This window comes from Dioscorea cayenensis, unplaced genomic scaffold (genome assembly GCF_009730915.1).
Source record: "Dioscorea cayenensis subsp. rotundata cultivar TDr96_F1 unplaced genomic scaffold, TDr96_F1_v2_PseudoChromosome.rev07_lg8_w22 25.fasta BLBR01000872.1, whole genome shotgun sequence".
Classification (NCBI taxonomy): Eukaryota; Viridiplantae; Streptophyta; class Magnoliopsida; order Dioscoreales; family Dioscoreaceae; genus Dioscorea; species Dioscorea cayenensis.
In genome coordinates, this window is record NW_024087263.1 from 3957 (window position 1) to 24323 (window position 20367).

Genomic DNA, 20367 nt, shown 5'->3' on the forward strand with positions numbered 1-20367 from the left:
TAAAGTCAATTAAAACCCAAAGCAACAATTATTCAACAATTATTCATCAATTATTCAATGCAATAATTCTATAATAAAATCATAAATTCCATATATATATATAATAAAAATAAAAATAATGTGGATTTACTTACTTGTCAAAGGCTTAAAATAAGTCTCAAATTCAAAACCAGTTCAATCTCCCTGGAGGCTGGGACTGGGGCGTCCTATAAATGTAGAATTTAAAGAACATTGAGTATTCATGTAGTTAATTAATTTGATGCAACTGACATTTGTACTCTCTTATATTTTGCAACCATTTTCAGAAATCTCGAAGCAAGTTTTAGTTTTGTATATGCAACTAACATTTGTAGTTAATTAATTTGATGCAACCATTTTCAAAGTTAATGCAGAGAGTCATATAAAAATATTTTCGTTTCAGTACCATTTCAAAGTATACTAATTGCATGAGCTTTGATTTCCTTTTAGTTTTTTATATTAAGTAATGTTATTACTATGAAGCAAAGAATGATTGAAAAAGCATAAAATAGTTACTATTCCCTTAGATTTCGAATAAATATCCAGAATTTAAGAACTTTTAAATTTGATTCAAAATAATTTTTGTTACCACTTTAATCATGCGAAATCTCTATTAATCCGAATTAAAAGATTAAAAGGTTGTTTAATACAGAGCAATAAAGAAAACAAGGGAATGGAGATATGACAAGTAATATTTGAATGACACCATGTGGTGGTTAATTTCGTTTTGAGTGATGATATGTTAAAAACCTCTTTTGAATACCCATATATATATATACTTGCATGTAGGGGGGAGCCAGAAAATATTTTCAGGGGCCAAATAAAAAAAAGTAATATTCAATTTTCACACAAACTAATTTAATTAATTGAAGTTGCGCTTTACACACACACTCTCTCTCTCATACTATTGAAATCATTTACAATTGAATAAGAACTAAATTAGATGATGAAGTTTCAAATTTTGGGAAAAGAATTTAAACTTTAGGGATAGATGATGATTCGCCTTCAATAGTTTTTATTTTATTTATTTTATTTTATTGAATCAATAGTTGATCTCTTAGACGTATTAATAATTTGTGAATAAAAAATATATTTTTTAATAATAAAAATAAAAAATCACATGCTTTCAATTACTAATACAAATTAAAGAATAAATATAAAATGATAAAATACTTTTTTGCATTTAAACAAATAAAAATAGTTTAAAGGCAAGCTTGGGATGTCCAAGCAATTCAATGACCATTATATATAATTTGATTTATTTTATTTTATTTTATTTTATTTTATTTGTTACATATAAACAACAATTCCTTGAATATAATATTAAAATATTTTTTTTTCTTATTTGGCTGTGGTAAATTCATAAATTCATTCAAAGGCCTCATCTCACTTCCCTCCTTTGAAATGGATCCTTACCAACAAACAACAATGAAATTGTAATTTGGAAAGAAAGGATGGGAGAAGAGGTTCCGGAACTGCTCTCAAGACTTCATATCTCTCCAAAGACGCTTTTGAAAAGAGATTACAAAGAGAAGTGAGATATCAACATAGGGAGGAATTGGAAGATTAGAAACAAAGATTAATGGAATCGCGGTCTAAGGTTTCACCATTGGAGCAGTGGTGGAGAGGCTAGATGAAAACAAAATTTGGGATTCTAATGAAAGATTCAGGAAGATTGGGTCATACTTTGTGCTAAAAGCATTATATACATTTACAATAATTGTATGCTATGTAGGTCAACCTTTAAATGAATTAACAATTTTTTCCCAAGCAAGTGTTAACACCGATTTTTTTTTTTATTAACTGAAGAAACCACATATCCTAAAATTAGATTCCCAAATCTTTAAAAACAATTTTTTTTTAATTTCAACTAAATATAATCAGATAAATTTCATGAATAAAAATATATAGATTTTTCTTTAAACAACAATTAGGGAAAAAGCACATGGAATTGAGATATTAACTTCTCATATATGTACGTCTCTGTGACTTGTCCATTTTATAAAAAAAAAAAAAAACTTATCGAGTTTGTCAGCAACCACTTGTTTCTATTACAAAGTCTTTTGCTTTGTTAATGAGGGAAAGTAGCATTAAACTCATTTGAGAATTTCGAAGAATGCCAACTGTTATATTACTAATTAAGAATCCTTGATTTTAACAAACCCTATATCCGTAGGATAGGATTAAATTTAAAAGGACCTTAATATATGATGTAAAAGATGTAAAAGTAACACAACAATAAAGCAAGAACTTAATAGAACACACATAATTGTTCCATCCATTCAAAAATATAAATCATATGATTTTAAAGAGAAGCTGTAATTCTTGATGGCGCAAAGAAGACGTGGGGAGGAGGGAGGTGGCCATTCTCTTTCAAGCTCTTCACTGTTTCATATAGGCTTTTCTTTATTGGAGTATACTCTAGTCCAAGTTCCTGGAGTCTTTGGTTTGAAAATTTGTAAGGCTTAGCCCTTGGGTTTACCTTATCTTCACACCTGAAAACAAGGCCAAAGCTCAATCTATTGATTAAGAATTTAAACATAACCAACAAGCACATCCTCATCCAATTAGATATAAATTTGGCTCTATGTTTGTTAAAGTATTTCTTAAAATTTTTCTTAATAGACCTAGGCTTCTCGGTTTTGTTAAAATGGTTCTGAATAGGCATAAACTTTTAGGTTTATTAATCCATGCATCTAACACAATATAAAACAAGTTAATTATATATATCATCATTTGTTTTGTCTTTTGGAAAGTATTTGTCCAGAATATTACATTTGTATTGATGTTCAATATATAAATTATTATTAAAAATATTTTTACATCCATAATTTATCAATCAATGGCAGAACGAGAAGGAAAATAAAATGGGTGTTGACTCATAGAATTAAGAACATGTTTTGGAGTTCGTCTTAAAAAAATTTTTCAAAAACAAAAATTCAAATTGGTCGAATGACATGTTGTCATTTTTTTTTTGATAAAAGTGGATAAACCACAACTTTATTAAAAAGAAACAGAGTCACTTATTACAAACAACCAACACAAAATAAACAAATGAAACAAAAAGCAAGAACAAGAAAATTAAATGTATAAGGAAATAAAAAGAATGCTACACCAGAGGTGTGACAATCCTCAACGGAATAAGAAGGAACTAACAAGGGAAGAAGTGGTAGAAGGACCCCCGATCAAGACCTGAGAAGACGAAGTCCACCAAGAGGCAACAGAGGTCTACTCAGGAAAGTTAAGAAGGATCACTCAAGGCCCTGGGGACGCGTCGAACTGCTGGCGAGATCCGCTGATCTGGCGCTCAAGAAATCAAGGGAGCGCTTGACAGACTGAAAGGTGTCGCTGGAGGCAAGTTGGGTCGAATCTTTAGCTGCGGAGCACCAATCAATAAATAAATGAGAGATTTTAAAAAGGATAGAACCAGTTGAATTAAAGGTGCAATTAAAGATTCGATTATTTCTTTCCAGCCAGATAGTCCAAAAGATTGCTCTGGAAAGAAGATCCCAGGGGGAGCGCAGTCGCATGTCTATGGAGGGAATCCAAGAGGACCAAAAATGCTCAAGAGAGATTGGGGAAGACTGGAGGTTAAGATAACTTGCGTAAAATGCCCAAATACGAGAAGCGAAGTTGCAGTGGATCAAAAGATGATAAACAGTTTCTGAGTCATTATAACATAGAACGCAGGTATCTGTTGCATTATGGAAATTACATCTCTTCTTGGCAAGATTGGACAAAGTAAGGATTTTGTTATCACTAGCAAGGCAGCAAAATAGCGTGACTTTGCTAGGGCAATCCACTTTCCAGAAGGAAGAAGAGAGAGGGGAGCGCATTCCACCATCAACCAAAAAATTGTAGAAAGAGCGTACTGAGAAGGAACAGTTTTTCTCCAAGGTCCGAGCACTCTCATCCTCCAGAGGGGAGGAGCAGTCAGGAAGTGATTGCAAGAGAGGTTGAAGAGCAACAATCGGAACCTCACGGAAGAGGGGCGCCGGATCAGAGGTATGTTGGAGCAAATGCCTGATAGTAATCCAGGGAGACAAACAGTTATCGAACAGATCAGGCCAAATGTCCTTTGGCGCTCTACTACCATGCCAATTGTCAAACCAGAAGAAGGTAGAAGCACTGTTGTGAACTGTATTAGCAGTGCAAGCTCTAAACGCCGGTAGAAAAGGGGTAATGCCAGCCCAGAAAAAAGATTTGTTCCTAGGAGGAGAATGGAAGAACGGTCCTGGGGGTCCGGTACTGAGGTAATTTAGATGAATGATTTTAGACCAACAACCTTGTTGTCCAGTAAAGATTTTCCACCACCATTTAGCAAGAAGAGCATTATTAAATGAGTGGAGGTTAAGGATACCCCAACCACCCATGCTTCGAGGGCGGCAAATTCTATCCCAAGCAACCAATCGGAAACCTTTGGAACCAAGATCCGGGTCTTTCCACAGAAAATCTCTACAAACTTTATCAATCTCTTTAATTACCCAAGAAGGTAATTTAAAGACGGACATCCAGTAGGTGGGGATAGAGGAGAGAACCGAGTTAAGAAGAGTAAGCCGTCCCCCAAGGGAAAGGTAAGTGGCTTTCCAAGAGAGAAGTTTGGTTCTCACCATGGAGGTTAGTTTCTTCCAGTCTTCCCGTTTGGGCCGTCTACCAGAAATAGGGACATGAAGATATGTGAGGGGAAGACAATCCCTTGCACAGTTAAGGATCGAGGCAGAAATGGCACTGGGTTGGAAACCATAATTGGTGGAATAAAGATAGCTCTTGGTGAAATTAATGGATAAACCAGAAGCTCCTTCAAATAGGTATAGAATAAACTTCATGACAAGAAGATCTTCAGTTCCTCCAGCTGGGAAGATAATGAGATCATCAGCGTATTAGAGATGACAAATGCTGTCAGAAGTGCCAATTGGTACACCCAAGAGAATACGGTTATGCAGAGCATGAGAGAACATCGCACTCAGGGTGTCAGCAGCGATAGCAAACAACAGGGGGGAGAGGGGATCTCCTTGACGCAAACCACGTTTACAGCGAATGAAACCATGGGGTTCCCCATTCACAAGAACACGAGCTTTGGAGCTATGAAGAATGGAAGAAATCCAAGAAATCCAATGAGGGCTAAATCCTCGAGAAGCAAGGATATCAAAGAGAAAGTCCCAGTCAAGCGAGTCAAAGGCCTTAGCAAAGTCTACTTTGAAAGCATATCCAAGCGCCTTGATCTTTTGAAGATGGGAAACAAGTTCTTGAGCAGCAACAATATTATCTGTGATGCATCTCCCTTTGATGAAGGCCAATTGCGAGTCATCAACCAGGGAGCTAATCACCAAACTCAGCCTATTAGCGAGGATTTTTTAAAGGATTTTACAAGAAGAATTGATAAGGCTGATAGGGCAGAAATCAGAAATTTCTTCCGGTGAATTAACTTTGGCAATCAAAGCAATATGAATCCAATTAATGCGTTCAAGATTGGCTTTCCCAGAAAAGAAATTGTTGCACATGGTAATCAAGGAATCTTTGATAACCAGTGAATTTGAAAGAAAAAAAGTGGGAATCCATCTGGACCTGGGGCTTTATCAGCGTTCAATCCGAACACCGCCTGCTTGAGTTCATCTAAGGAAAAAGGTTGATCCAGGCTGGAGAGATCAACTTTATCCTAAAGCTGAACAAATGTTGCCAATCATAAATGAAGTGGGAAGGTCTAGCAGAACCAAAGAGAATACCAAAATGACCTGAGAAGAGATTACCCAGGTTATGATTACCTTCGAACCAAGTACCATTGGAACGGATTCTAGAGATAAGATTTTTGTTGCGCCGACCATTAGCAATGGAGTGGAAGTATTTAGTGTTAGATTCACCATCTTGAAGCCAAGTAATTCAAGATCTTTGGCGCCAGTAAGTTTCTTCGTATCTAAGAATGGAAGAAAGATCCCGACGCAACTGAGACACACGAAGGTTTTCGGAATCGGATAGAGATCGACTCTCACTGACGGAATCAAAGGAGTTAAGTTCAAGAAGCAAGACCTTTTTATGAATTGGGGTGGAACCAAAAATCTCAGATGCCCAACATTTGAGTCTAGATTTAAGATGGATGAGCTTTTTGGAGAGAACAAAAGCACCGCATCCAACCTGAATGGATTCGCCCCACCAATCTTGAATAAGAGGGCATAACTGATCATTAGCGTACCACGATTTTTTAAATCGGAAAATACGAGGTCTCCGGGAGTGAGGCCCAAATTCTAAACAAACGGGAGCATGATCTGATCCAAATCTGGGGAGAGCAGACTGAATAGAACTAGGGAAGTGGGAAAACCAGTCATGAGAAAGGAGGAAACGATCAAGTCTCGTCCAGATAGGGTCGAGCTGACCATTTGTCTAGGTAAAGCTTCTGCCATGGAGAGGAGGATCAGCAAGATTAAGCTCATTAAGGAAGTTTTGAGCTGAGGTAAGATCATTGGAGTTGGGGAAACCATTATTTTTATCATTAATGGAAAAAGTCGTGTTGAAATCACCGGACAGGACCCAGGTAGACGGCCATAAGTCATGAATCAACCGAAGTTCATTCCAAAAGTCATTACGAATACTCCTGGAGTTAGGTCCATAAACAGTTGTACAAGCCCAAGTGATATTATCAAATTTATTGGTGAATTTTAAAGTTAATGAAAAGGTTCCCGAATGGATGAGAGATCCAATCACTTTGGAGCTGTCCCAAGACATGATGATGCCTCCCGCAGACCCAAAAGTAGGAATAAATTCAAAGGAGTCGAGGTATTTTCCTCCAATAGTATTCCAAAGTGACCGATGAATAACTTGCAACTTGGATTCTTGAAAACAGACTATATCAGCTTTAACAGAGGATAGGAAATCTTTAACTAGATGTCGTTTGGAGGGCCGACCTAAACCCCTAACATTCCAAGAAAGGATTTTCATAATGAAGGGTTAGGTGTCAAATTGGTAGTTCCCTTAGGTCCTACCTTTAAAGAAGATCTATCAGATTCAAGTTTTTTTATGATTTTGAAACATTTGGATTTATGTTGCGGGGAACCCTGGAATTTAACCCCACATGCCAAACTATAATTATGAAGTTGAGCATCAGACCAAGAATTAATGGATGAATGTAACAGAGATGGCGTAGCTTCTCGGGGATCATCAGGTATCTTTTTCTTGGTTGATCTAGGCGGGTGAGGGAGGAATCCTGCCTCTTCATTCCACCTGGTAGAAGGTTTTTTGGTTCTGTCACTTCTACGAATGTGTGGATTTATCTCAGTGTGCAGTGCATCCGAAGCAATGAATGCCGGATCAGCGTGATCATCAACACAATCATCTGGAATATCATCTGCGTCCGCAAAGTCCTCAGTCAAGAATTCTTGATCATCATCATCATCCCAATCAGCTAATTCTTCATCAAGAGGATCAGTGGAAGTAGGAACAGTAGGGACCTGCTCGGGGATGATAAATTTATCTGAATTGACCTTAGGAATTAAGGTCCAACCTCCACGTAGAACAACCCAAGTGTATCCATCTGGAATTTGGATAGCAGGTGGAAGAAATTTTAGATGATCGGGTAAATTCCCAGATTTAGCAGAAGCTATGATCTGAGAAGAAGAAGTGGGTGAAACAGCTGGTTTGACCGAATCATCATCTTTGGGAATTGAGTGGGAGACATCTGAAGCTGAGCAGTGATGATGAGTATCATCATTAATCAAATTGAGAGTGTTGTTCAAAACACGAGGTTGAACAACATCATGGGGCGATGAAGGAATAATCTTCTCAACAGCAATGGAATCCTTATCGGTAGGATCATAAGACATCAGATCAGGTGGAAGATCATCATCACGGGCAAGATCCCCTATCAAGTGATCAATAGAATCCTGAAAAATAGGATCATCACGAAGCAAGTCCCCAGTACGAGGCAAGGTAGGGGCCGAGATGATCTCCTGTTGAAAATCACGAGGAGGAGAGAGAATTTGCATGGAGTTATGAATCTCAGATGGGAACCCCTTTGCATGGAGTTATGAATCTCAGATGGGAACCCCTCCACATCTCTAGGCAAGCGTGAAATCATTCTCTCCCTAGAAGGTGCTCCAGGATCAGCATCAAGAGGGGCAACCTGATCCCTAGGCAAGGAAACCGACGAGTGCATATAGACAGAAGGTATAGAAGAGTGCCGATCTCGAGGCAAGACAACGGCCTTTGCGTGAGTGGCCGGCACGTCTCTCTCGTGCATGTGCAGTTTGTTCCCAACATTGGAACATGCACCACCGGCTGAGAGCAAGGAACCCTCTCTCCGGTCACCGGAGTGCCCAACCTCCTCAGTTGGAACTGAAATCGTCAACTGGCCAAGCATGGAGCCAAGCTCAACATGATTGCCGGGAATGTCGAGAGGATGAAAGTCACAAGCCGGAGCTTTACCTTTCTGGGTGACTGAGAGTTTAAGAGAATTACCGAGCTCCGAGGTGGGGGCAGGGTCAAGGACATCCACCGTCAAGTGTGAAGGAGGGATGGAGGAGGTCCCCTTAATCACCGGCTTGTCAACCTTGGAGCTTCTGTTAACGATCTTAGATCTCAATCTGGGAATACCAGAGTCTTCAAGAAGAACTACGGAACTTCTCATTCCCATATCAACAATAAGTTGTAATGGAAAGGCGATGGGCTTCTTTAGTCTAGCCATAACGCGCAGATATTTGAGTGACGATTCTTCCCTTTTTTGAACGTAGATGAGGTCGCCGAAGGGTTGAAGAACTGAAACAATAGAGTCCCAATTCCAGCAGTGTAAGGGAAGATTAGATAGCCTGATCCACTGATAATTGCCAGTGGCAAGGGAGTGAGATTTGAACTCTGGCATCCAATGTGAAAGATTGATCGAACATGGACCATGCTTCGATGAGAACGAGAGGGGGCTTTGCTTGATTGCCAGAATGGCCGATCTGGAGGAATTCATAGTGAGAATAAATTCATCATCGTAAGGGGTGATGTTGACAATAGAGTCCGAGTTTAAAATCTTTGGAAGGGAATCCAACAGCGAATTAACACTTGCATTCCCTGAAGAAATCTTGATAATAATCATTTTCCTAAGCTCTTCTTTGGATTTTATGATCTCTTTTGAAACAGGGAGAGAGGCACTATGGAGAGGGAGATCTGGAGAGGCTATGGCTGTTGCAGAGGAAAGAGCAATGTGAAGAAGCGGACGAGCATCAGAATGAGGCTTCTTGGATCTATTATTGCAGGGAATTCCAGCTTCCAAACCAGTAGGAGAACGGCTGGGACAATGAGCAGCAACGTGACCGGTCCTTGCACAACGACGACAAGTAAGTTGGTGTCTACACTCTTCATGGGAATGACCAGATCTCAGGCATTTTTTGCAAATCAATTTGTGTTCAGAAAGCCGACGACGCTTAGAAACGGTTTGCCAGGAAGCATCACCGGAGTTAGAATGATCAACAGAAGGAGGAGTGCGAGTGGCGTCGGCGTAGGAAACATCATCTCTAATAAGAGAAGTGGAAGCTGGAGGTAAGGGAGTGTTGCTAACTTGAGGGATGGACGAGGTTTTAAATGAACGGAGAATAACTGAGCTGCCACGGGATCCACCACGAGTACCACCTCTAAAACCACCTCTGGATCTACCGCGGCCTCCACTGTTTACTCCACCACGAGAACTGCCGTGACCGCCGTGGAATCCACCAGTGCCTCCATGAGATCCGCCAGGGCCGCCGTGGGCGCCGCCGCGACTGCTGCTGCTGCCGCTCAGGAACTTCATAGAGCTACAGTGTCACTACATTTATATATTTAACCATCAAATTTAAAAACAAAAAAGACACTATAGATATGTAGTAATAAAAGTTTTTTTTAAGGAAGACTGAGTAAAAAATCAAGAGGGAAATAATTAATTTTTGCAAATATTATATATATATATATTATATAGTATAGCCTAGCTCGTTTATAAAAATCAGACATTCAAATAATAAATTTTTACTAAAATTATGTTAAAACAATAATTTTTATACTAGATAAATTAGTTTGAAAAAAATTAAATGCTAAATTTTTTATATTATATAAACTAATTTTTAAAATATCAACTGATTAAATAATAATTATTTATAAATATTTTTTTAAAATATTACATTATTAGAACGGAGGTAATAATTTAAAAAAAAAATTAATATTTAAAAAAATAAGAGAGAGAGAGAGAGAGAGAGGGAGAAACGGTAAAAAGGGTGTGTTGTGTGGGCCCCGGCATCCTTGTCCCATTCATTTGTAAAAACCATCCAAGCCCGGGATTCCTGGCCTTCTTTCCCCATGCAAACCCCTTTAATTAAGACTTGTATTAAGCCTTGTTTGGTGGAATTTTTGTTGCCATCTTGTTGGTTGCATGTTGAGCAAAGACATTAGCCTCCCCACTCCCCATCTTCTACCCATTTCCTGATCTTCTAACCATTTTCGGAGAGAGAGAGATGCAATTCCGGCACCGTAAAACCTTCGACCACCGCACCTCCGGCGAGCATTGGAGGCAACTAAGAAAGTTCTCCATATTAGATCTCTTTAGCAAGAAGAGAGTGCAGTCCTTTAAGAGAGTGAGAGTAGATGGAGTGCATGTCTTGTTCTAAACTAAGGCATTCTTTCTCTCAAGATGCAAATCCATTGGTGATCTAGTGAGATGCTTTTTTTACATGAGTATTTCTATCACCGGAAGTTAAACTTGGGCAAGAGATCTTCTAAAGATGGGGAATGTAAAAGAATACTTGGGTTTCTTAAAAGCTTGTGACCCGAATAGCCCGGAGTTGGTCACCACTTCTCTCTTTAAACCTACCTTCAAGAGAAACCTTGCTTCTCTCCTTAATGGCTGCACCTTGATAGTGTAGTTCCTCTTACTCATCTCACCAAGTAAGTCTTCCTTCTACTTGATTGTTTTGCCCTTTAACATGTTGTTGCTCTTATTTTTAGTGCCCCTTCATTTCTTGCATATATGTTGGAAAGTGTTAAGTTTTCAGGTTGGTATTTTAAGTAATGACAATATCCTTATGATGGTTGGTTTCCATGCTAGCTTGTTGGTACACATGCTCAAAATTTGGTGGTGCAACCTTAAGTCTTTCTACACTCTTAAACTTATGTGTAAATCCCAGGTTCCAACCATTCATGGGTTTATAGCTAATGTTTATGTATGGGCATGCTTAAGTTTTAAGCCTTAAATTTGAGAGTGTGTTAAAGGCATCCTCTTTATATTCGACTTGTTTTCGTGTTATAGTATGGTACTTTAAACATATATGTATATATATTTATATACTCTCACTGGTGTTATCATGTCCTATATTATTTTGGAATCATGATCTTTGGTTCTCATTAGTCATGTTCAATTTGAAGTTCTTTTTCATGGTAGTGAACCTTTAGAAAACATGCATGCCTTATGTTATTACATCCCAACAAAGGAGTGTATTTTTGAAACTCTTGGATTATGATGATCGGTTTTTGTTACACTTGATGAGAATTTCATGTATGTTGGACCTTCATTTAGGAGTATTTATTGAGACTTTAGAATTGGTTTCATGTCCCTAGGATTTTTGATGAGGTTTGAGTTGTAGTTCGGATGAATTGGAGTTTGACGAGTAGCATGTAAGTAATCCACACCTATTATTGTGACAAGCTTTAATTGCAAAATTTCGATATTGTTTGGATTATTAAATTGGGTATGTTTGGAAACTTTACATTATTATTTCAATGATTCTTGATATTCGAATTATGGATATGTCGAAAAAAATCGAACTTAGCCTACAAAACAATTTGTTTTGAATTTTTGTAAGAAATCCATTGGTAAAATTTCAGTATTTTTGAGATTATAAAAATTTCTGAAATTTTATAAGAGCTTTATTTAGATTTTAATTATTTTCTAGCTATGCTTAATTATTTGAGGAATATAAGTATTTCCTTATTTAACTGTTTATCGATTATTTGATTACCATTGATTTTTATACTCGATATTTTTAAATTATTCTTTTTTGCTTTGGTTAACAGTGGATGCTTGAAGGTTTTTAAATTTTTGTTTATTTAATTTATAGTTAATTTTTTTGTTTATCTTTTTTTATTGTACACTAAGCGGAAATTTTTGAATTTTATCAATATTTTTTTAAGTATATGTGAGCTCGAGAAATTTTTAGAAATTTCGAATTTGTACTCGCAAATATTTTTGTATCCGAATGTTTTTGGTCTCCAAATGAACGATATGCAACCACATCGGTGGGGGGTTAAACCCCGACCTTATCGACAAGTAATTTTTGGGAAAAATGAGATCTGCAGTTTCGCACCGTGTCCGTTCGGTGAAATAATCAACGGCCACCTGGTATTCAGTCTCGGGTCACCGACGGTAAATAAATGATATCTGTTATTTTGGCTCGGGTCTGTCACCGAGGATAAACAAATGACCTTTGGCACTTACAGTGAATTTGGAGACATACTCTTGAATTTGTTACTTTTTGGCTTTGCCCTTTTGATTTTGAAATTCAGCAAAAAAAAATCAAATATTTGTCCTATCTTGAAATTTCTGTATTTTTGATATCGTATTCCTGGGTTTTGAATTCCGGTAAATCATATTTTGTAAATATTCTTTGATAGAATATTTCACTTTGTATTTTGTTTTGTTTAAATTATGTTTTGAAGACCTATGCTCATTTCTGGCGAATTATTATTCACAGTTCTGAAACCTGGTATTCTTTTGATTTCAGTATTCTTAAATAGTGGTATTACTTGAGAACTATACCTCTGTTGAATTATTTATTTTGTATTTGTTTAAACTTTGAATTATTCTTAATACCTGAAATCGAGATTCATTAAGCCTGTTGTTTTAAAACAGTTTCTGGATTACTTACTGGGCTAGTGAGCTCATGGATTTTCTTTAAATCCTTTTCAGATCATGAGTGATAGACTGGCGTGGATCTTGAAAGATTGTCTGTAGATGTTGTCTTATCCTGTTGTAAATTTTAAGTGCTTGTTATTGTCTATCCCTTCATCCTTGTATTTTGTATTTTGGACTTCTGTATCCCAGTATTGTGTATTTTGTAGAGTTTGTAATCCGATAACTCAGTTGGGTTATTTTAGTTTTGCCTGTCCTGAATCAGATTATGAGGCCTTGCAGGCCTATGAGGCTCACACCTTGTGGGTCTGCGGCCGTTTGTCTGCGCACCGGGTCTTGCGAGCCGGGTTCGGGGCGTGACATGTTGCCCCTCCCCTTTTGGAGGGAGAGGATTCTCCTGCCAAAGGGTGCTCCCTTGTGCTATCGATCTATTTTAGAAACATCTATTTTTTAAAAAAATTACAGAAACTCTATTATAATATACATATTTAAAAAACATATTTATTAATTTACTGCCATCGTAATATTTTTAAATGAATCATGATTTTTAATTTTAAAATAATACTACTAATTTGCTAGTGATGGGATATATTCTGGAAACATCTCCGAAAGCATTCCAACAAACTGAGCTCGATGAATCACCGTCGCTATACAAAAATATCTGCCAGAAGCATTAGGGTTTTCATAAACAAGCACGTGAGCTTGAGCAACATCTCTAACAACAACTAGGGCCATGACTGCATTAGGGTATGCCTTCTTGGTCTCTCTCATATATGTGAGGACCCTAAAGCAACTTGCATTTAGTGTGGGTTGTAACATTGGTCCCACTATCACTGGAGGTACGACCACAATTAAATCCAACCCTCTTTTCTTGGCCAAGTCCACTGCCACAAGCTCTGCCACCATTTTTGCATAGCAATACCAATTCTGTCGATCAATTGTTGATAATTATTTAATACATTAATTTACACTATAATATAAGGATGTATATAGCTATACTAGTTTATTACCATAATCACTTTTTATATATATTAAATAATTTAGATTACATGATCATAAGAATAAAGAGAAAGATGCCTTGTACATTCATGCATATTCAGACAATTTTTGATAGACTAATTAATTGTTTGGGGTGGTTAACTAACTAAATATAAATCTGAATATATAAATTTTACTCTTTTATTTTATTAGTTTATATTTATTTTGGTTTTCTAAAAATTGTTTTTGATTTGTATTTAATAATAATCATATATGATCACACAACTCTAACTAGATATGATCTTAACAAGATCTGTAACAAGATGATATCATTTACAAAATAAAAAATAAATTTTATATTTTTCATCTTTAATCACTATATAAGTCTTGGCAAATATTTAAAAAACTCTTGCTATTTAGATATAATTCAAATTGTGTCTTAAAATAAATTGTATGGAGCCTATCTAAAATTAAATCGCTAACCAAATTACTAAAAGAAATTAACCTATTTTAAACAATATATATATTAGTGAAAACAGTAAGAGACAAACGTCTGTTTTCTTGCAGTAATCAAGATCACTCCAGCAATTTTCATCCAAAGCAGTGTCTGAGCTTCTGTTAGGGTTCATGTAAACAGCTCCAATTGAAGAAGTGAATACAAATCGACGAACACCGGCTTTCGCTGCCGCATTAATTGCATTCATTGTGCCTGCCACCGCTAATTTCACCTTCTCCTGCATCCACACAAAGCCAAAAGATGCTCAAATTTACATGCATTTCAAAGCATAACAATAGAATTAATTACACACAAAACTTATAAACCACTCACCGGATCATTGGTCACCGGAGAAGCAACATGGAAGATGCCATCACAACCGTCGAATGCCAAACAAATGCTTTCATAGTCCAACACATCAGCTTTGTACAATATCAGTCTTTCCTCAGCTCCTTCCAATCCTTTCAAGTGCAAGTTCTTCGGATCCTCTGTAATGATTGTTAAATTAGATCATTATATATATATATGAAAAAATTATTATTTAGCTCCTAATACTTTCCAATTATCCCTATCAATCCCTCTAGTTTTATCTTATATTTTGCAGTCCCTTTTTTTTTTTTTTCCTTTTTTAGTTTATTTCTGTTCAGTCCATGTGAGGTTGGTCTTTTTCTGGTAAAATATCAAAAAAATTAAAGATGCTAAAATAACCTATGTTTCGGACTGTTCCTCTAACGTTGTATCCCTTGAGAAGTATAAGCACAAGCCATGACCCGATGAACCCGCCGGTACCAGTCACACGAACCATCTGAGATATTAAGGAGGATGTGGATGTGAGAGGTGGTGCTCATCTTTGTTATTAAGAAATTAAGGAGGATTGAAGAGAAGGGATGAGAACTCACTGGTCAAAGGTAGTGCTTCTTATATAATGCATGTGCTTCCAGTTGCGTGCCCAAATAGTTAACTTCTGATTTGATATATGAAATAAAAGAAAATGATAAATTTGGAGGAAAAAAAAATTACTGTTTACCCTTCGTGAAGTTCAAATATTCCTAAATAGCCCCTCCAAGTTTGCCAAATCCTGGCCCGGACACCCCTTCCATTATTATTTACGTTCCCTTTTACCCCCTACCGTTCACTTCAAATGGGTCCATGTTATGAAATTTCATTTTTGCCCTTAAAAATGGTTGAAAAAAATCGCCAAATTGCATCATGTGTTTGCCTTTTGTCAAATCTTCTTCTCCTCCTCATTTGGTTTGTTCGATTTGAGTTATGCCGGTTTCCTGATAAGGTGATAATTTCTTCGATTCGAGTGCTAATGTTGACGGCGCTGACTTCTTGGAAATCGGTGTTAGCTCATCTGAGATATGTTAGCGATGGGTATAAAACGGTTTGTCCAACAGAAAATGATGTCGGCTTCCAGCGGATGAGTGACGTGTACTCCATCTTCAAATGCGCTGTAGTCGATCTTGTTGTGGAGAAAGACGATGTGGCATTGTCGAATCCTAATGAAAACGAGTTTTCTCGTTGTAAGATTCTTCTCTTTTATGTTTATCTAGTTGTATAAGTTTATTACTATTTAATTATTATCGTCTCTGTTTAAATATATTATGTTTGCATTTAAATATTGTCTTCTTCGTTTAATATAATTATCAGTATTTAACTATTTGAGTTAACGTTTAAATTTTTAATTTATCATTTAAACACTTTATGTCTCTGCTTGAACTATTTATCTTTTCCTTTTAAACTAAAGTGTTGGCAGGTGGCAGATGCCAAGTTTATGGTATCCCGTGCACAAGAATTAATGACGGCATTAAATTTTCTAAAATTTAACATAAATATCGGAAGACCCTTTCCTCGTTAATGAGAAAAGCTTTGTCCCCGGTACGTTTCTCTTTTTTTTTCTCGGATTTGAAGCGTCAACCGGCTTGTGGCCTTCACACCATAAATGAGAAGGAAGACCCCTTCCCCTGCACACCCCCTCCTCCTCCTCGCCCTCCTCCACCTCCTCTGTTTCTTCTCGGATGAGTTTGTTCTACATGTGGAACTATCTTTTCTTGTCTAGGGTGAAATGCGAGCTTAATTGCCTGAATGCGGAGGATTCTTCAACGGAGGATGACGGGCAATCAATTAAGAGCGCATTTCTACTTGGCAAGAAAAGAAAGATTTCACTTGTTGCTTGATTGAGGAGGATTGCCCAGAGGAGGATGACCGTGAGGCATCCTTTAAGACGGATGTGTTTAAATATCTTGCTCTTCGTTTAAATATAAATTTTACTATTTAATTACCAGTGTCTTTGTTTAGCATTGTTTAAGTGTTCATGTTCTACGTTGTACAGGTTCAAGTTGATGCGCATGTTATGCAACCGCCGTAATCATTCAAAGGTAGAGATACTTGTTGAGGAAAGCCGAAATCTTCATGGTGGCTGTGGTGTCAATGATCTTAATAGACGAAAGAGGATCGAGTCGCAAGTGTCCGAGGTCCGACTAGCCATTGTAAATGTTTAAATATTTTAAATGAAACAAACTTATTTGAGTGTCAACTTTTGATTTTTAAACAGAGGGCATTGTAAATGTGTAAATATTTTAAAGAAACAAACTTATTTGGGTGTCAACTTTTGATATTTAAACATAGACATTATCTCTTAACGTTTTACTTAAACATGTTGTTTAAACGGAGACAATGTTTTTCAACAGATAAAATTAGAAATCAAACAATGAAAATGATATTTAAACAACGTTGGGGGCGCATTCAATTAAAACAATACCATTAGACAGTTAAATCAAAATATTTAACGGATTACATATGTGTTTAAACGATGTCCAAACTAGTTAAACAGTGAACAAGCTGCTCAAGTGTTATCTTCATGGAGGCTCTGTCAGTGAACACAATGTCAATAAAAGTATTCAATTTAAACAATAACATATATTTTTAAACGGTCAAATGATAATATTTAAATGGTTTACATAATTATTTAAACGATATAAAAACGTTTTAAACAGTGAACCAATATTTTAAACACTAAATCATATTTGTTAAACATAAAAGAGACATTTAAACAGAGAGAGAGACTCATGATAAGGTGAGAACTTTCCTTCGAGCGATGACAATATGACTTCTATCGTCGCTTGCTTTCTTCCCCGGTTTATCTCGCTTGCACTGTATCGGTCACTTGTGAGACATCCTCCATCAGCCACTTGTGCATCGCTTGCGCCAATGCATATCGTCCCATGGCAGGTACGTCATCCACATAGTCAACTATCCAGTTCCGAACCGAGAAGGACATGTTCTTTAAACAGAGACAATGTTTTCCAATAGATAAAATTAGAAATCAAACAATGAAAATGATATTTAAACAACATCGGGGGCGCATTCAATTAAAATAATAACATTAAACAGTTAAATCAAAATATTTAACGGATTACTTATGTGTTTAAATGATATCCAAACCAGTTAAGCAGTGAATAAGCTGCTCAAGTGTTATCTTTATGGAGGCTCTGTCACTGAACACAATGTCCATAAAAGCATTCAATTTAAACAATAACATATATTTTTAAACAGTCAAATGATAATATTTAAATGGTTTACATAATTGTTAAAACAATATAACAAGTTTTCAAATAGTGGACCAATAGTTTAAACACTACATCATATTTGTTAAACATTAAAGTTTGACATTTAAACATAGAGACACATGATAAGGTGAAAATTTTCCTTCGAGCGATGACAATATGGCTTCTATCATCACTTGCGTCCTTCCCGGTGCATCTCGCTTGCACTCGACTGGTCGCTTGCAAGGATTTCACACTGCAGCATCTTCCTTACAAGGGAAGAAGAACTTCGAGACAATGGTTGAAAGTGGTAATAATGGAAAGTGACAATGGTGGAAATTGAAGAAGAACTATGAGCCAAGGATGCCCGATAGAAAAGAAAAGCTGAAGTGTTGGAAAGAGGAAGAAAAGTATAACCGGCGCCAGTAATGATTATCACAAGGGATTACCCCTTGTCGGTCACTTCAAGTGGGTTCATATTTTGAAATACCTTTTTTGCCCTTTAAAATGGTGGGAAAATACCGCCGAATCACATCATGTATGACCTTTATGCATACAATTGTGTACTTTTTTTTGTTTTCCTTTCTGCTTGCTTTTTTTTTAAACAGAGTTTAGAAGGCTCTTTACATCATCTAATTCTTCTTCTTCTTCTTCTTTTTCTTCTTCTTCTCCTCATTTGGTTTGTTCAATTTGAGTCCTGTCGTTATATTATGGAGAGTTTTTGTGGTATTACTAGATACAACGGGGAGGGAAGAGTGCTAATGTTCACGGCACTGACTTCTTCAGAGTCGGTGTTAGCTGAGATATGTGAGCGATGGGGTCTCGATGTTTCTAGTGTGAGGGTGAAGTTTATCACACCCGACGAGTATAAAACGGTTTGTCCAATAGAAAATGATGTTGACTTCCAACTGATGTGTCACGTGTACTCGTTCTTTAAATGCTCTTTAGTCGATCTTATTGTGAAAAAAAATGATGTCGCATTATCAAATCCTACTGAAAATGAGTTTTTCTCATTGTAAGATTCTTGTCTTTTATGTTTACCTACTTGTATACGTTCATTACTGTTTAACTTTGCTAGTCTCTATTTAAATATATTGCCTTTTCATTTAACATTTCTCTTCTTCATTTATTTTATTTGTCATTATTTAAATATTTAACTTATCATTTAAATTATGATTTTATCATTTAAGCACATTATGTCTCTACTTAAAATATTGATGTTTTTCATTTAAACTGAAGTATTGGCAGGAATTCAGATTCTGCAAGGGCTCCCGGTGAATCCCACTATAAACTTGACGGTGTAGGATGCATTCCTTCCTTATCAGATCATTCTGAAATGTTGTTATTGGATATCAGACAATGAATTGAAGGCATTGAACATTTCAGGGACACACTTCAAAATTTTGCAATCAAAAGAAATTTTGACTTCAAATTCATAAAGAACGAAAAACAATGGGTGACTGTGGAATACGCTGTCGTTGGTTGTCAATGGCGCCGCCTTCATGCATAAAAAAAATATAATAAAAATAGTTTTAGAATAAAGACAATCAACTCGTCACACACTTGCGGTGGTGGACTAGGATCAGCCTCACATCCGAAAGCATCCAAAAAATGGGTAAGTGCACGAGTGATCCAGAAACTCAAAGACCGGCCCTTGTACAAAGCCATCGACATTCAGAAGGACATGTTGCGGGAACATGGTGTCCACATTCCATATAAGAAGGCTTGGTTGGGAAAAGTGCATGCCAGGGTGGTTCTCTATGGTAGCGATATCTCTAGCTATGATTTGTTGCTTTGATATGTGGATAAGGTGGTTGAGATAAACCCCGACAGCATTACGATAGTGGAAAGAGACGGTGATCGTTTTAAACATGCATTCTTTTCTTTCAAAGCGTGTATTGTGGGATTCAAAAGGGCTTGCAGGCCGCATGTTGCTGTTTGTCGATGAGATGTATTCAAATGTCACGGAGTCGTTCAATGCTTGGATCAAAGAAGCTCGGTATTTACTGGTGACGAAGATGGTCGACTCCATAAGGTATTCGAATGTTGATTTACACTTAAGAATTCTTCTTATCATTTAAAACATTTTAGAAATGTTCAAATATCATTTTCTATGTTTAACTATTGACCTCATTGTTTAACTTATTATAATACTGTTTAACAAAGTGTATTTATGTTTAGCTATCAACGTCTTTGCTTAACCTTGTTTGAGATTTGTGTTCTACGTTGTACAGGTTCAAGTTGATCCATATGTTATGCAACTGCAATGAGCAAGCGAACAAATGGGAGACCTATTTATGCTCGGACATACATTCGAAGGTAGAGGTACTTGTTGAGGATAGCCAAAATCTTCATGTTGGTCATTGTGTCGATGATCATTATGAACTGATTGACCAGTGCAGCAACTTTGTAGATATTACCATCAGAACATGCTCATGTTGCAGGTAGCAAGTTTATGGTATCCCGTGCAAATATGCTTGCGCTGT

At 36.7% G+C, this 20367-nt stretch overlaps 1 protein-coding gene across 1 annotated transcript; it reads right to left on the reverse strand.

Moving 5' to 3' along the window:
* Positions 1 to 2323: 2323 nt before the first annotated feature.
* On the reverse strand, positions 2324 to 15138 carry LOC120255177 (cinnamoyl-CoA reductase 1-like). Its single transcript, XM_039263072.1, has 6 exons — positions 15042 to 15138; positions 14667 to 14821; positions 14389 to 14571; positions 13443 to 13786; positions 3891 to 3902; positions 2324 to 2513 (listed from the first exon to the last, which is right to left on the reverse strand). The coding sequence occupies exons 1-6, from the start codon at positions 15136 to 15138 to the stop codon at positions 2324 to 2326; spliced, it is 981 nt and encodes a 326-aa protein (XP_039119006.1).
* Positions 15139 to 20367: the final 5229 nt, after the last annotated feature.

What these genes read in the sequence shown, in the direction of transcription:
- LOC120255177 (XM_039263072.1), bottom strand. Translation starts at nt 15,138, where the DNA reads ATGGTTCGTGTGACTGGTACCGGCGGGTTCATCGGGTCATGGCTTGTG. An exon ending in AGGAACAGTCCGAAACATAG is followed by an intron (nt 14,822 to 15,041) that starts GTTATTTTAGCA and finishes CAATCATTACAG; the next exon opens with AGGATCCGAAGAACTTGCAC. An exon ending in CTCCGGTGACCAATGATCCG is followed by an intron (nt 14,572 to 14,666) that starts GTGAGTGGTTTA and finishes GTGTGGATGCAG; the next exon opens with GAGAAGGTGAAATTAGCGGT.